This window comes from Canis lupus, chromosome 2 (assembly GCF_011100685.1).
Source record: "Canis lupus familiaris isolate Mischka breed German Shepherd chromosome 2, alternate assembly UU_Cfam_GSD_1.0, whole genome shotgun sequence".
Classification (NCBI taxonomy): domain Eukaryota; kingdom Metazoa; phylum Chordata; class Mammalia; order Carnivora; family Canidae; genus Canis; species Canis lupus.
Genome location: NC_049223.1, coordinates 27422359 through 27440394, shown reverse-complemented (window position 1 = coordinate 27440394; position 18036 = coordinate 27422359). Strand labels below are relative to the sequence as shown.

At 44.0% G+C, this 18036-nt stretch overlaps 1 protein-coding gene across 1 annotated transcript in view; it reads left to right on the top strand.

Annotated features, from left to right (window-relative positions):
• Positions 1-18036, top strand: part of ITIH2 (inter-alpha-trypsin inhibitor heavy chain 2) — a 35898-nt gene that overhangs the window by 11394 nt on the left and 6468 nt on the right. Inside the window, 10 exon segments of the mRNA XM_038530170.1 lie at positions 1500-1607; positions 2288-2416; positions 3753-3869; positions 4807-4975; positions 5570-5695; positions 7454-7635; positions 8717-8902; positions 9281-9420; positions 10928-11097; positions 14780-14917. Of these exon segments, the coding sequence (XP_038386098.1) occupies positions 1500-1607; positions 2288-2416; positions 3753-3869; positions 4807-4975; positions 5570-5695; positions 7454-7635; positions 8717-8902; positions 9281-9420; positions 10928-11097; positions 14780-14917 (1465 nt within the window).

Sequence of the window (18036 nt, the reverse complement as noted above, 5' to 3'; positions counted from 1 at the left end):
AGGACTGCTAATAGCTTCTGCGACACTTGGGAAAAGGTCTTCCTGCCATTTGCATGCTTGTATGGAGAGACTGAACCTTGTCTTGAGTACCCTACATTTGTTTATAGGTAGAACCTTATGGAAGAATGAAAGCAGTGGCCCCAGTTTTCTGCAACTCCCCAACTTTTCTCCCTTACCTCCAGGAGCTGCTCAATCAACTACCTAAAATGCCTGGGTCAGACTGTCCTGGAATGTCTGATTCACCTGATTTTGTGTAGATTTAGTTCTTACCAACATGGAGAATCTGGAGCTAACAGAAATCTTGGAGGCAAATTAAGCTCAAATCTTACGCTGTAATTTATAATAACCAAGAAAGAAAATGTTGGCTTTGCTTGGACAAGTGTACATGACTTTATGAAAGCAGATTTTAAAAAAATCAGGAGGCATTTGGGTGGCTTCAGTCAGTTAAGCGTCTGATTCTTGATCTCAGCTCAAGACTTGATCTCAGGGTTGTGAGTTCAAGTCCTACATTGAGCCCCACACTGGACATGGAGCCCACACACACACACAAAAAAAAATCAGAGAAAAATTTGGCATGATTCCAAAGCTAGTTATTTCCAAAGAGGAGAGAACTCATCACTATTATAAATGATCCTAAATGAGGAAGAGGCAATAAGGAAACAAATGTGCATAGGGCTCTATCTCATGGCCTCTCTTTTAAGTGGGTGTGTGCAAAAGATGGGAAATCTCATGAAAAACATATAGGATACTGTGGCATGGGGCTAATGAATAGTGTGGTGAAGTCAACTGAAAAGATGAAGCAGAAGCTACTGGAAGTCAAGAAGCAGTGTACAAAGTATTAGGAACTCGGGCCCTAGGTTTGAAGCCTGGTTCAGCCTCTTATAAGCTGGGTCACTCTGAATCTGTTTCTTCATCCATAAAGTAAACAATAGCAAATAAAACAACAGGTAATAAGAATATAAGAATTAAATGAGTTCATACATACATGGTGCTTAGCAGAGTACTTTGAGTCTACAGAGAGAAATGGAAGCCATGACTATGGTTTTTCCAAGGATCACCCAAATGGATTTCCTCCTGCTTAGCTCTGTTCAGAGCACATAGACAGTAAAGGGATAAAAAAGCCTTGGGCCTTCATTGACAGATGCACAGACTAAGTGCAGAATCATTTCGCAGTGGCTTTCCTTTTTTTGTTTCCTTTGATAAAGTGAATACTCTTATAAACAACAACAAAAAGAACAGGATAGAGATGGAGAATGAGATAAGAGAAAGGAAGTACTGAGTTGCCCAAAGAGTCTTCAGCCCACGTGCTAGGATGAATCATATCCCGTGGCAGGTGAGGTGATCATGGAAGTGTGCTGGGTTATCTCTGGGAAAGCTTGAAGATGAGAAGAACAGCAGAGGGTGTAGCAATTGTACTTTTTCCTAAAAAAAAAAAAAAAAAAAAAAAATGCCTTGAATGATATTTTAATGCTTTGAGTAATTTTCTTTCTCATCTCCAGGTAGACGTGTGGGTTATTGAACCTCAGGGAATACGATTTCTTCATGTTCCTGACACATTTGATGGCCATTTTGATGGTGTTCCAGTCATATCTAAAGGACAACAGAAGGTATCATATGTAGTGCCTGTTGCAGAGAGTCTAAGTGGCCATGAGCTCATGGGTTCTTTGCCCCTCCTGTGCTCTGGGGTACAGAAAGGTGCTCAGGCGGTAGACTCTGTGATGGAACAGAGATCTCTGAGCAGAATATAGGGTCCCCACCATCTATAGAACACCACTCCCAATTGCTTCTGCATTTTGACCAGCGACCATCCTCTTTGGGGCACCATTTCCCTCAAGTTATGGGCTTGACCAGGAGCTAAAAGACAGCTTTCTTGTAATACATGATAGGTTTTCACTGGTCACAGCAAGAGATACTCAGCTTAATTCTCTGTACTTTGTGACCAATAAGAACCAACAGCGGAGGCATCAAACTCCTCTAAGGACCTTTCACCAACTCTTTCTCAAGCTGGTAGCCTTCTCTCTGATGGGGGAAGGAGGGAGAAATTCTTTGGGTATCTTAAGAAGTCCTAAAACCTGGGCAGCAGCACCATGGGATGGTAGATGCCCCTTCCCAGGCCCAGCACCATCCCTTGTGTTGGAAATGGGGCTGTTGATGCTGCCTGGAGGCAGGCTGGCCATTGAGCCATGGGGATAGCTCTTCCCCTGTGTGCATGGGAAGGTGTCACCCCTCACCTGGGGAGGGAGAGGCACAGACCGTGAGCTCCAACATCCATCACTGTTCTTTCCAGGCACATGTGTCCTTCAAGCCCTCTGTGGCCCGGCAAAGAAAATGCTCCAACTGCTCTGAGACTGCAGTAGACGGAGAGCTGGTGGTGATGTATGATGTGAACAGAGAAGAGAAGGCCGGAGAACTCGAGGTGGGTGAAACCAATCTCTGAGAGAACCGCCATGCTGAGGCCCAACAGCTCCCTGTCTTCTAGGTGGCTCCTAGCTGCCATGGCAAGTGTCTAGTGGCAGAGAAGGGACTAAATCCTATTTCCCTAAGTGTTGCTAAGCATCATCTTTTCATGTCAAGAAAACCAAATAGAGTGTCCTCGAGTTTCATATCCTTGTCCCAGAAAGATGCTTCTAGGCCTTATATGAAGTACAGTATGAAATTCACAAAATGGGAATTTTGGATGACCTTTGAAGGCCCTTTGCAACTAAACTATCAAAGAAAGCAGAGAGGTTATGGGGCTGGGTGGACGGAACAACCAAGAGAAAGATCTGGACTAGTGGCAGATTCCAGGGCTACTGTTCATTTGAGAGATTGCTTCCTTCCTTTCCTTTTTTGTCATGTCTTAAGTGTATGTCTGTATTTCCCTTGTGCTAAGATAAGAGCCCTTAGAGGGTATCCGAAAGCCTGTGCTTCTGTCCAGGATGGTGGTACAGAAGCACCCACAGGTATACATTCCACACCTAGGCCTTGTACCACCTTGATAGAAACAACCATAGGGCAATGAAAAGAGAACTAGAGGAGCCAGGCATTAGGGCCCAGAGAAGACAAAGACATGGAATGGCCTTCTAATAACTTCAAGAAAAATCCAAACTCCCTAGAGTACTGATAAAGGTCTTCATGATCTGTCCTGCTGACTCTCCACCTAATTCCTCGAATTCTTGAATTATACAGCCCTCATGGTGGTGCTGAACCACTTACAGAGCCCCTAGTATGCCATATTTTCTCACCCTTATCTGGATCTCTCTTCCCCACTCCTAACAGGCCAACTCCAAACTCACACTCAAGTTGAGTGTAGATTCCATTTCCTTAGGAAAGACACCCCCCATCTGAGTCAGATACACATCCACTGGGTGCTCTCAGAGCCCTTTATTTTCCTGACCATAGCACATAACAAACAGTATGCTACAGTTGCTTCCTACTTGTCTGGATCCTTGGCTGGTCTGAGAGCGCTGTGAGGGCAGAGTCTCTGCCCCATTGGCTGTTGGTTAACGGGATCCCTGGAAAGCAGGTTCCCCAGAAGACTAGGTGGCTGGAAGGGAGTGAAGTGAAATGCCCTGGGGAGTGAAACTACCCAGAGAGCCTGGGCCTTCCCAGGAGAGGAGTGGGGGAGAACAGGAAAGAGGAGGGAGAGACATGGATGGATACGGAGCCTCTCCTTCATGACCAGCATGCCTCCTGTTCCCCCAGTGCTCGCCTCTTCTTAGTCCCTAGAGCCCCCTCTTCCTACCTTCTAAATATTGTGTTCTGTTTTCTAGGTATTTAATGGATATTTTGTCCACTTTTTCGCTCCTGAGAACCTGGACCCAATTCCCAAAAACATCCTCTTTGTCATTGATGTTAGCGGCTCAATGTGGGGAATAAAAATGAAACAAGTGAGTACCTCCCTGTTGGATCCTCACTTTCTCTGATCCCCTCCCAACATGGCAGACATTCAATGCACCTTCCCCCCGCCCCTCCCCTCCAGCCTCCCAGGCCTCATCTTCATCAGCTCAGGCTGCTCAAAGAACCACAGAACTGGTGGCTTATGAACAACAGACATTTATCTCAAAACTCAGGGCTCTGAAAAATGTCATCTCCCTTCCTACTTGCTGGGTTCACTCTTGCATTTCATAGTCTTGTTCTGCGTAACGTTTTACTTTACCATTTTGCCATTGTTCACAAGTGACTTTGTAACCCTTACAGGTGCATCTCTTCAGTGCACCGATGGAGGAGGGAAATTCTGAATGTGGGAGATGCAAGGGCCAGTTGCTGGCCACATTCTTCAATAGATGAGGGAGAAGGAAAGCTAGCTCCCCAGGGGATGGATGCGCATTCTATAGAAATACTACTAGTTCTCCTAGATTACAGGGCAAGAAGGCAGGAGACTGTGGAAGTTTTCTTCTGATTGCTTTGTCAGTGAAGTTGGAATCCAGGTCGGGAGCTGAGACAGGAAGAGAGAGGTGTTGGTAGTCTGAAGAGAAAAGAGATGAGAAATAGCAATTTAAGAGAGAGGGCGAGTCACTGGACTTTGATTCTTAGCCACTACTAAGGGGACACTTGAAGTTTGCGATTCTTAACTAAATCTTAGATGAGTCAAAGTAGTTCTACACAACAAAATAAAACAGTCAAAGCTTAGTATCAAAATGCAGACAGTACATGTTCAGAGTAAGTGACAGACAGGTCAGTGTTGACCGAGTTGGTTTTCTGGAAGAATTGTCGTTCTTGAGTTGGTCCTTGGAAGATGACAAGATGAATTCTTGGTCCTCCCTCTTTTCTTCTGGGGCTTAGATCTCATGGAATGAGAGCCTTCCCCATTCTTTTTTGAAATAGACAGTGGAAGCAATGAAGACCATACTGGATGACCTAAGAGCCGAAGACCAGTTCTCCGTGATTGACTTCAACCACAATGTTCGCACCTGGAGAAATGATTTGGTCTCAGCTACTAGAACACAGGTGACAGATGCCAAGAAGTATATTGAGAAAATCCAGCCCAGTGGAGGTGAGTGACTTTACCCTAGAGGCCACTGAGAAACGTTCATAGGGCTCAAATCGTCATTCGCTTAGGAAGTCCCCTTTCCTCCCACGGTGGTCTTTGGCCCATCTGCAATGGCCTGCCATAAATAGTGATGTATTATTACACGATGAATCTTAACTTCATGTGAAAGCACAATGCATGACCCATCCCACACAAGTCTGTAACCTTTCCAGTCTCCCTCAGAAAAGGGTCACAGAGGGTCACACTAGCCTTCTTATTACTCTCGTAGCAAAAAATGCAACTGACCAGTGACCCAGCACGTCAGCAAGGCTGCTTTGCGTGCCTTCAGTCTGGTGTTTGACAAAATGACAGAGGGTACTTTGAAAGGACGAATTCATCTTTCAGGGACTAGTTCACTCCAAAGCGACTATTTTATTCCACTGGGGAATCTTGACCAGCGTGGGGAAAATGTGTGTCACTTGGAAAGCAGCCAGATTTGGGAGCTGAATAAATTATGCATGAGTCATCATCAGACAGATGAACCTGAACCCAGGATGTGATGGTTTTTGTGCAAAGAGAGGGCACATAACGGAGCGGCACATCCTGTCACCCTCACAGGCACAAATATCAATGAAGCACTCCTGCGTGCCATCTTTATTCTGAATGAAGCCAATAATTTGGGATTGCTGGACCCTGAGTCAGTCTCTCTGATCATTTTGGTTTCTGATGGCGACCCGACAGTAGGTAAGTAGCACTTCAATTTTCTGGTGACAAATGTTTTACTCCTGTTTCTTGGGAATGTGATTTGCTTAAAATGGAAAATCTGATGGCACTTGCCTGAGTTTCCAAACCATTTTAACTCCATGGTTTCTAAAAGGAGGCTTCTTTTAACCCTGGAGCACTCACCCCACTGAAACCCAGTCCCAGACATTTTTTTGGGTGATGCTCTTAAAAGCACCAGTTTCACCTCCACAATGTGGGGAAACTTGAGTGTGAATTGTAATAGCCTGTAGCACAGTGCACCATGTAAGATGGTGTAGGGGAGCGTGTGGGATGAGCATGCGTCCCAGGCCTCCAGAAGACCTCTGGGGTCTGCAGGAACATTCCCTCCTTCTCCACACACCCCACCCTGGCCCAGTCACTCATGGCAACTGGACTAAGTACGTCTTTCTGATACACCTGTACACGATGCATTCTTCTCCACAAAATGGCCCAACATCTCCTGGCTACTGTCATGTGCCATTATTTTGATCTGCTTCATTTGTGTCCTTAAACTGGCAAATACAACAGTGCATGCTAGATTGCGTCACAGTCTGCCACATGGACAAGGACCCGTGCTGAATGCAGCTCTGTGGAAGGAAGATGAGTGGGCCAATCATGACAGTGGCCACTGGAGTTTTAGTAAGACAAGAAGCAATCATTTTATTTTTTTCCTTTTTTTCTTAAGATTTTATTTATTCATGAGAGACACAGAGAGAGGCAGAGACATAGGGAGAGGGAGAAGCAGGCTCTTCTCAGGGAGCCTGATGCAGGACTCAACCCCCGAGCCCCAGGATCAGGCCCTGAGTCAAAAAAGGCAGATGCTTAACTGTGAGCCACCCAGGTGTCCCACAAGCATTTTATTAATAGTGAGACTAGAATGGGGGTCGTGAGGTAGTATTTGTGGCAGATTCAGTGTTTCTTCACTCTCAGATCAGATTGCTTTTAAAATTCAATTTGAGGGGCCGCTGGCAGGCTCAGTCCATGGAGCCTGTGACTCTTGATCTCGGAGTTGTGAGTTCGAGCCCCACACTGGGTGTAGAGATTACTTAAAAATAAATTAATAAGATCTTTAAAACAAATTCAAGTCGAGGATAAAATTGTAAGGAAGAAAAGGATGCGTAGCAAAAAATTAAGTCTGTTTCTCATTTCTGTCCCTTAACCACCCAGTTCCTGTCCCTGGAGGCAATCTTTGGTTAGCAATTTCTCGTGTATCATTTTAGAGATTCTGTGCATATCTGTATATTCCCTATATATTTATATGTGAATATATATATATATATATATATATATATATATATACACATGTACATGCACACAAACATGCATGCCGGTATGCAGATATATCCTACTTATACCAATCTTTACATTGTTCTCTCCCCTTTAAAAATGTCTTTGAGATCATTCATTATAAATACATAAAGAGTTTCCTTGCTCTTTTTAATAACTGCACAATATCTCACAGTCTGAATGTGTCATCATTTAACCAGCCTCCCTTCCTTGTGTACATTTGTTTTCAATATGTTGCTACTCCCAATAATGATGCTAGGTATGATTGCCCGTACTTCATTTCCCTATATGTGAGGGCAGCTATAAGGAAAACCCCTAGAGGTTGAGTCTCTGGGTCAAAGGGTAAGCGCATTTTTAATTTGACAAATTCCGCTAAACCACCCTCCGCAGATTTTCCAAAAACACTGCGGCATTGCCCCTCATTCTTTTCCTTTCTGTCATCATCAACTTTAGGTGAACTGAAATTGTCAAAGATTCAAAAAAATGTGAAGCAGCACATACGAGACAACATCTCCTTGTTCAGCTTGGGGATAGGATTTGACGTTGATTATGACTTCTTGAAGAGACTATCCAATGAAAACCGTGGAATCGCGCAAAGGATTTATGGAAACCAGGACACATCTTCCCAGCTCAAAGTAACACTTTTTTTCTGTTCTTTCTTCTTCCTCCACTCAAAATCATTCAACCAGCAGTATCTGATGCCTAAAAGAAGACGGCCAGATTTGAGTCACAATTGTCATCCTTTCTGCTGCATTAGGCCACGAGAATGAGAAAGTCTTCGATTCCTTTCTCACCTCTTTTTGCATGTGCATCTGCAGTGACAATGAGGCAGGAGATGACAGAGAGATGGGCACACACTCTCTCTCTCATGCCCTGAGCAAGACTTCCCAGGCATTATCGAACCTTCTGGGCTTTCCAGTTCCGCTAACACGCCTGGTCGTTCTTACGGTCATGGCCATTGTTCCCCCTTTAAAGTGCATTGGCGTCTTGGTATCAACTTTTTATAATGCAACACAGATCAAATGATAGCTTGTAAGTGTCTTTAAAGTTAAAAGAGACAAATTACTTGTTTCGTTTGACTACATGGACAAGGAAAATACGGAGGAGAAGAGGAACACACTTCACACCACCCTCTGTCAATTCCAGGCACCATGGGTCAGTTGCAGGCACCATATTTACCATCGGGGACAGAAAAGGGATAAGGGATAATTTGGGAATATCAACTCAGTGGACTTTTCTTATTATGAGTATTTATGAGCTTTTTATGCTGATCATAAAAGAAAAAAAATGCGCTGGGCTCCCAAGTCAGAATAATATTCTTAACAATTTTTTAGTTTTTCCATACCTCAGTTCATCTGATAATTGTGAGAATTCTCCTGGTCCCATAGCTTTCCACAGAGATTATGTGAGGATAAATTAAGAGATGCCAGCTAAGCATTTGAGGAATCTCAGCAAAAAGTACTTTAGAGGTTCCTGTGTGACTCAGTTGATTAAGTGTCTGACTCTTGATTTCAGCTCAGGTCACGATCTCAGGGTCAGGAGATGGAGCCATGAGTTGGGCTCTGAGCTGGGTGTGGAGCCTGCTTAAGATTCTCTCTCTTTCCTTCTCCCTCTGCTCCTCCCCCCTCTAAAAAAAGTGCTTTAGACCCATGAAGTGGTATGAAAATAATTATTTCTCTGGTTTTGTTTGTTTGTTTGTTTTTTAATGAATTATAGAAATTCTACAACCAGGTCTCTACTCCCCTGCTCCGGAACGTTCAGTTCAACTATCCCCACATGTCAGTATCAGATGTCACTCAAAACAGTTTTCACAACTATTTTGGAGGCTCGGAGATTGTGGTGGCGGGAAAATTCAACCCTGATAAATTGGAGCAGTTACAGAGCATCATCACTGCAACTTCGGTACTTCCACTTATCTGCTTATTTTCAAAAATACTAATCGGTCCCCTCGAAACAGTCCATCTTGTATATTAGCTGCTTAATATTTTGCATTCCATGAATCTTGCATGTGGAATAAAAGCAATAAAGTGAAAGAGAAGACGTGAGAATATCTATGCCATGGTCAAAGCCATTCTGTAAATCCTTCCCTTTTCATCCCAAGCCAATCCCAACCCTTGGATGTATGCACTTACTTCCTCTTTTGTATTTTTTGAATTATTTTGTATTTCCCCTGAAGTTACGTAGCTCCCTGATTCACTCACAGTAGATATGAAAAACGTGGCTTGATTAACTGTAGTTTGGCCCCCTCGATGTCTTTCAACTGAATCTTCCATCATCCAGGCTAACACGGAGTTAGTCTTAGAAACTCTGGCCCAGATGGACGACTTGGAGGATTTTCTATCAAAGGACAAGCATGCAGATCCCAATTTCACCAAGAAATTGTGGGCCTATCTGACAATCAACCAACTTCTGGCTGAGCGGTAAGAAGAGTATACATAATGGGGAATTTGCAAAAGTAGGAGGTCTGCCTTGAGTATTTTGAAGTAATACACAAAAAGGATGTGGAACTCAGAAAGGCCAGCAAATTAATTCAGGCTTTGGATGGTCAATTTCCACTGGTTCCAAGCACCTGAAGCAAAGCTGAGTTCACTCTTTTTCCTTTCTTTTTATTGAGGTCTGACATACATAAAGTGGGTGAAGTGCATGACTTTTAAGAGTACAGTTCAATGAATTCTTATATATGTGTCACCCATTGTCATCACCACCTGGATCATTAGAGGCCACTTCTGTCCTCCCTGAAGGGTCCCTTATTCTTCCCACAGAACCCCCACCCCCACCCACATTGGAAACCACTGTCACCATCATTTAGTTTTCTGTGACCAAACGTCTTGTAATGATACAACCCATATTCTTGTTTCTGGCTTCTTTCACTGAACACGGTGTCCGTGAGAATCCATCATGTTGCTGGGGGTGTATCAGTAGTTCATTTGCATTTAGTTACTTTTGCAAAGTTTGTAGGCCAACGAGAAATTTACGATTATAGTGCCACCGAAGGACATTGCTCTCTCCTCCATCGCTGGCTTCTCAGCCCCCCTGCCCCCAAACTGCCCAACATAAGAACTAGGCTTCTAAGCAGTGCCTCGTTCTCTGACCACGAGCAGGACAAGTCGCAGGTGCTGACGAAGAGAACCACCATGCCCGAGCCCCCTCCCACCTACCAGAGCACATTCCCGGGAGGACAGAGCAGAGTCTTCCGAACTAGGTCAGGGAGACATGAAATACGGTGGTGGGACTGTACCCACAGAGGAAATCCACGGTGTCCGATTAGGAAGCAGCCACGGGGCTGTAGCGGTGGCTTTCAAGTGAGCGAGAACCATCCCTGCCCCTTTCAGAAGCATCCTGGTGCCTTCACGGCCAAAGTACACATACCCCACGCCCGGCTGGAGTTAGAGCATAGGGACTTTTAAGAAACAGTCCCTGTAAAATGGATGGGTGGGTGCCGGGGCTTGGGGGGCAGGACGACCAGGCGTCACACAGGAGACCTTTAGGGCCGTGAAGCTGCCCTGCATGATTCGGCAGCAGTGAACACATGTCATTGTACGTGTGCCCGAGCCCATAGAACGTACCCCAAGAGCAGACCCTGATGTAAACCACAGATTTGGTGCTGATGAAGTGTCAGTGCAGGTTCACTGGTTGTAACAAATACACCACTCGGGTGGGGGCGGTGTTGATATTGGGGGCGACTGCGGTGTGCGGCGCAGGGAGTTCCCTTCAATTTTACCATGAAACTAAAACCCATCTGAAAAATGAAGTCTGTTTGAAAAAAAAATCCTTAGGATGGCATGGCTAAGTAAAATACCAGCTTCACGGAGCCAGTTAGCGTTCTTGTACCTTGTGGTCCCCAGGGTCCCGGCTGAGCCCTGAATCCGTGGGGTGTGGGCCTGAAGTGCGGTAATGTTCTCTAATGCCTCTATCTCCTAAATACAGAAGCCTGGCTCCTACGGCTGCTAGCAAAAGGAAAATCACAAAAACCATCCTGCAGATGTCTCTGGACCATCACATCCTGACCCCGCTCACCACGATGGTGATTGAGAACGAGGCAGGGGATGAGCGCATGCTGGCCGACTCCCCGCCGCAAGACCACTCCTGCTGCTCAGGTCAGTGCTCCTGGCTGGTGGAGAAATACGACAGGTCAGCTCTATTGTATTGTATTTTTTATTTTTTATTTTTTATTTTTTATTTTTTATTTTTTATTTTTTAAATTCAATTTGCCAACATACTATATGAGTACCCAGTGCTCATCCCATCAAGTGCCCTCCTGCATGCCCTTCAGGGGTCAGCTTCCTCAGCTGACTTCAGGGTGCTCCCCCCTCTGCCTCTCTCCCCCTGCAGCCCTCCTTGTGCTCTCAGCCCTGTGTCCCTGGGGGTCCGAGCTCTTCCTGTCGATTTACTTTGAGAGAGTCCATTGCTGTGGTCTTAGAACATTTTTGCTCACTTAGCTCCCAGAGGAATTTTGAGGACCTGTGGACCCCTACACACATGCTTAAGTCAACATTGAACCATTTTGCACCATGCTTCAGTAGTTGCGATGAATATAATTTGAGGCATAGTGTAAACATTGACTTTTTTTGTTGTTGTTAAAGATTTTATTTATTTACTCATGAGAAACACCGAGAGAGAGGCTGAGACACAGGCAGGGGGAGAAGCAGGCTCCCTGCAGGGAGGCTGATGGGGAACTCGATCCCGGGACCCCGGGGTCACGCCCGGAGCCAAAGGCAGATGCTCAAACACTGAGCCACCCAGGCGCCCTGACACTGAACTTTTATTTTTATTATTTTATTTTTTTTGAACTTTAAAATAAAACTGTTACATCACTGTTTTTAAGTGTACCCAAGGACATGGGATATCAAACTTGGTACTCTCCATCATCCATTAAAAAATACATGAACAAATTCTGTTTTACTTGCTGGAAATTTTATAGTGTTTTCTTTTCTATTTGAACTGGTATTTCCATTTCTGGCAGAATCATGTCTCAATGTAATAAATACACTGCTACCCAGGAAAGTCTTTTATTGATCATCCTGCCCTTCTGCAAGAAAAATGTATACGAATTTAAATTTTTTTCAATTTCTTGTGGCCATTAGATTCTGAGTGTTCAAAAAAATTTTTTTTAGATTTTTATTAAATTTATTTATAATAAATAAAATAATAAATAAAAATAATAAATTTTATTAAATTTATTTATAAAAGTATTATATTATTATAATATATAAATATATAATATACAAATGATATATAATTATTGTTATTTAATTTTATTAAATTTATTATTTATTAAATTTTATTATATTTTTTTCTAGAGTTTTATTAAAACTACTACAAGTAGGGCACCTGGGTGGCTTCATTAGTGAAGCTTCTGCCTGCAACTCAGGTCATGATCTCAGGGTCCTGGGATCGAGCCCCACATCAGGTTCCCTGCTCAGCAGGACATCTGCTTCTCCCTCTCCTTCTGCCTCTCCCCTTCTTGTGCTCTCTCTCTCTCTCAAATAAATAAAATAAATAAAATAAATAAAATCTTTAACAACAACAACAACAAAAAACTACCACAAGTAGATAATTGGTCAAAATAGTGTACAACTATTATACATTCAATATCCATAAATAAAATTTTATTAGAAATCATCTTTTAATGAGAAAAAATGTGACAGTGTTTTTTTCGAGTATCTATGGGTGAATGCTATTTATTAATAGATTGAAAGAGATCAGATTCAGTGTCAATGCTAAAGAAAAAATTTTAGGGGCACCCCCTGGCTCAGTCAATGGAACATGCGACTCTTGGTCTTGGAGTTGTGAGTTCGAGCCCCAAACTGGGTGTAGAGATTACTTAAAAATAAGTCTTAAAAAAATAATAATCTTTTTTAAGCCTAAGTCTTGATAAATCTTGTTGACACAGATAAGTAGATAAGAATGGAATGAATTTGGTTACAGCAATTGTCACTCACTTATAATGTCTTCAAAGTTATATGCAAACTCACATAGGACGTAGTATTCAAAAATTATTTTTAATGATCTAACGCATGACAGCTCACGACCTACTTCAATTCTGCTTAAAGCAAAGAACTAGAAATTGTCTGATTTGCAAACCAATCTGTTTTCCTGGCAATGGATTGGAGTCATTGCATTTTTCGGCACTACACCAATTTTCCCCAGAGGATTTTTTTTTAATTTTTTTTAATTTATTTTTTATTGGTGTTCAATTTACTAACATACAGAATAACCCCCAGTGCCCGTCACCCATTCACTCCCACCCCCCGCCCTCCTCCCCTTCTACCACCCCTAGTTCGTTTCCCAGAGTTAGCAGTCTTTACGTTCTGTCTCCCTTTCTTTCTGATATTTCCCACACATTTCTTCTCCCTTCCCTTATATTCCCTTTCACTATTATTTATATTCCCCAAATGAATGAGAACATATAATGTTTGTCCTTCTCCGACTGACTTACTTCACTCAGCATAATACCCTCCAGTTCCATCCACGTTGAAGCAAATGGTGGGTATTTGTCATTTCTAATAGCTGAGGAATATTCCATTGTATACATAAACCACATCTTCTTTATCCATTCATCTTTCGTTGGACACCGAGGCTCCTTCCACAGTTTGGCTATCGTGGCCATTGCTGCTAGAAACATCGGGGTGCAGGTGTCCCGGTGTTTCATTGCATTTGTATCTTTTGGTGAGAGAGCAAGCCTTTCACTTCTAAACTAGAATAAAGAGTTTTCTTAGGAAGTGTATGTGGAAGCCGAGAACCTCAAAATTGTCATAAAAGCCACCCATGATTTCTGTGTCCTGTGGAAAGTCATAAGGTGTGCCCAGGGGCCCATGTACCAAGTTTAAAAGATGTAGCTCATCACCTTCTTTCTGCCCTCGCTTTCTTAGGGACTGTCCTGCTGAAACACAGTGCTGACAATGGCCTGCATACCCTGGAGGGAACACTTTACACATTATCATTTTGTGCAAGTGACACGCCAGCTTTACTGCAGTGATCCAGGGTTCAAGGAACTCTTACCTCTGGGTGCTGGTTGTAATAGCCTGGGTGCCACAGCTAAATTTATCTCAGGAGAAACTCACCCTAGATAAACTGGCATTTATAAGTGATTTTAAGATGCCTAGGTGAACTGCCATTTGTTTTCTCAACGACAAGAAGACTGTATATCGGAAAGTGAAATGGACTTTGTTTCCTTTCTTTTTTTTTTTTTTAGGTTTTATTTATTTATTTGAGAAAAAACAAAAGAGAGAGAGAGAGAGAGAGAGAACAAGTGGGGGGAGCAGAGGCAGAGGGAAAGGGAGAAGCAGACTCCTCATTGATCAAGGAGCCCAGTGTGGGGCTCGATCCCAAGACATTGAGATCATGACCTGAGCCAAAGGCAGATGCTTAACCAACTGAGCCACCCAGACACCCCTAAAATGAACTTTTTGTAACCAGAAGGGGAAACTACTTGGTTGAGAAACTCAGTTATTTAGATAGTTGTTTGGTGAGGAAATAGGAGCAGATCCAGGCAGAGACTGACTATAATCCAGGACTTCTCCAGGGGCTGCTGTGGACAACCTTCTCCAGCCTCTGTGGGGCAATTCTCACAGCCCCAGTCCCAAACTCTTCAGAGAACCCTATGGCAGACCCATAAAGACAGAAGGAGCTGGAAGAGAGAAAATTCTGGAACAAAATTAATGAGAGAAAACCTTAGCTGAGAACACAAGGTCTGCATAAAACAGATTCTTGAAGTTGTAAGAAATCTCTCTGGAAAAGTAAGCTTGGAAACTAACAGAGACAGGTTTTTCCACACAGGTGCCCTGTATTATGGCAACAAAGTTGCTTCGAATTCAGTCCCATCTTGGGTCAACCCTTCCCCAACACCCAGGATCCCAATGCCAGTGCTGGGAGCTCAAGTGCTGGAGGCCACACCTCCCCCACATGTGATGAGAGGTAAGAGACCTTTACCACTGCTTTCAGGTCCTGGCTCCCAATTGGATCACAATCCTGTGGAGCATATACATACATTCGAGAGGTCCTGGTAAACCAGATGACTTTTATGGGCATGGTTGACCTCCAGTGAAAGAAGACAGTTGCATGTGTTCATCAGCTTGGGCCGCCACACCCAGAGCCCCTAGCTGGGCGGTCTAAACAACAGACGTTTATTTGTCACTATTCTAGAGGTAGGGAAGTCCAAGACCATCGTGCCAGCTAGGTCAGCTCTCCGTGTCTCTTCTCATCGGGGCACCAATCCCATCCTGGGGACCCCACCTCCAAACATCATCCTGTTGGTGGTTAGGGCTCCTATGTATGAATTTTGGGGGTACAACTGGGTCCATACCACTCCATCTCCACCTGTATGATGTGAACCCTCTGGAATGGAAGGGATGCTCTTTCTCATGCTGGGTGGGCCAATGGGGTATCAATGCAAAGAACATTCTCTTCGGAGATTGCGTGTGAACTTACTAAGTTACTTCATGTTGCTGTACATTGCAAGTAGGCATAACTACACTTACGCAGCCAGGTTGTTGACACCGTGTGAAGCCATCTGAAAGGGCTAGCACATTAGAGATGATACATAAAGGCTATTATTAAGGATCAGAAGCCATACATTTTGCCATAAAAAATGACTTTAATGTTGTTTCCTATTGTTTTTCTCTCCTTCCAAATCTGGCATTTGCCACCTTTCCCCACAGAGGTGACGGCTGCCTGGCGATCAGCTAGCGAGTGTAGAAAGTCTGTGCACTTCTCCCCTTTCTTTTTTTCTTAGAAAGGAGTACATTTCAACAATCAGAGAGACAGCACATCCCTCTCCCTGTGGGAAGGTCCGGATAGGGGGCTCGATTGGGGTGGTTTGAAATTTCAATAGCAGAGTAGCTCCCGATGTCCCTGGACGTGTGCAGCTTTTCTAGACTGCCTGGAATGCAGACTTTTTTTAGCAAGAAAATTTCTGACTGTCGGAATGGATTTCTCAAGACTGTATACTCACCACTCCCTGAAACCATATTGTAACAGAGAAAATGTAGCGGGGACATCGAATCTATTTGTAGAGTGAGTGCATCTCTCCCCCCAAACACCCCCGATGGCTTGTCTCTAAAATGACTATTCGTGGGCCCAAAGTGATTTGCTTCTTCGCTCTTCCATCAGGGGCAGTGCTTCATCCAGGGGCCCCTCCACTGCCCTCCCCAGCACGTCCGACCACAGGGCCTGAGGAGGGACTCTGCCCCGAGCTTTCAGTTAGCAGTGCTAACTTGACAACACAGCACGCGTGGGGAGGGCAGCCGTGTGAAAGGTTACAGTGCTGACGAAATTGCCATCTTTACCCTGTCGAGTGGCTCTCAGAGCAAGAGACAGGGCGTCGGAATACATGAAATTTGAAAGAACATTATTTAACCTTGTTAGAAAATAATTATTTGGTCTGCATACTAAGAGAGTAAGAATAACAAAATTCGCTTGCTTTTGTTCATTCTTCTAAAAGCACCTATGGCAGGTGCACGAGCCGCTCACACTGTTGCTTTGCAAAACAAAGCTTCTGTGGAAACACGGAGAGAGAAAGCTAACTTCGTTTTCAATATTCTTTCCAGTATGAATGCAGCGGTTCCTCTGGGTGTATGTAGTCACCCGTATGATGCAGTCAAAGGGACAAGGTCTTGAGAGTCCGAGAATTCTGGGGTCAAACTCTGCCCACGTGACAGGGGGACCCAGGCTCTGGAACCCCCCTGGGTCTCAGTGAGCTCACCTGTAAAATGGAGCTGGTGATAAATTGCAGAGTGATTATAACGTTGGTTCCTGGTTCCTCATAGAGACTCGTTAACCCTCGGTCCTCAGGAACCTATGAAGTCATCACAGAGTCCTCAATCTACCCTACCCTCAACCTGTTCTAAATGTAAGGCCGCACAGACTCACCTAATTTGATGTATCATTTCTGCTGCCTAGAATGATATCAAATCAGTATGGCAGAGCTGATTTGGGATTACTCACCAGCAGGTCTGATTAGTGGGATTTTGGTAAAATTAAAATGGCAAAATCAATGATTATCTTTAATAAGAGCAATATCCTTCAAAAAAAATTTCAAAACACTCTATTTATGTAAAGGAAGAGGTTACCTTAACAAAATGATTTTGGGAGGGGGGGGGAGGAAATGAAAACCTTTGTTCTGTGTTTTAATGATGCCCTCTAGTGCCCAGCTCAACACAAAATCAATTAACCAAGTATTTATTGACCTCATAGCAAGAGTTTAGTGGTGTGAGGGGTGCAAAGAAGTACAAGATTGTATTCCTGCTCTGGATTAGCTTATCTTGCATTTCGTGTTCCAAAACACACAGTTGAAAATGAATGAGCGTATCGGAGTGGGTGGGACAGTGGGCTTGTCATCGGACAGCTTGGCTTTGGTCATAGCTCTGTCACTTACTAACAGGTCACCTGTCCTCTGCGAGGATACGGTGAGGAGTTGAGTTGATGTTTGCACGGGGCTTCGCGATGCTATCTAGATCACGGCAGCCTCTCAAGGAGTGGAAGCCTGCTCTTCCAGTTTCATTCTGGAAACACAAGCACTGCAGTTCCTACCATACAGACCTTCCTCTCTCCACTGCCTTCGATGGCCGAGGCTGGAAGCCTGGAAGTGCTGAAGCGTGCCTCTGTGCTCGGATTCTATCACCTGTCTCTGGATTTTTCCCTCCTGCACCCATCCCATTTCCCATTGAATCTACTATCTCTTGCCTGGGTTACTGCTGCTCTGGCTGCTAACCGATCTTCTCATGTCCACGTTCCAAGACTTAATTTATACCCTGACAAGTGATTTCCCTGAAATCAAATCATGTCACATTTATTCTCAAAAACTTCACGTAGCTCCCAACTTAGAGCTCCATTCCTTGGCGCCATGCTCCATCTCCATGACCCCCCTTTCAGTCTTTTCCTCCATTCCTTCCAGAACCCATCCCCTGGTTACACTGAGCTACTTTGCATACAAATCACCAACATTTATACCTCCAAGCTGTGCCTTGTTCTGTGCACTCAGAATAAAATCTGTCTCTCCTGTGTCTCTTGCCTTTCCCAGCTTCAAGACGCTTTGT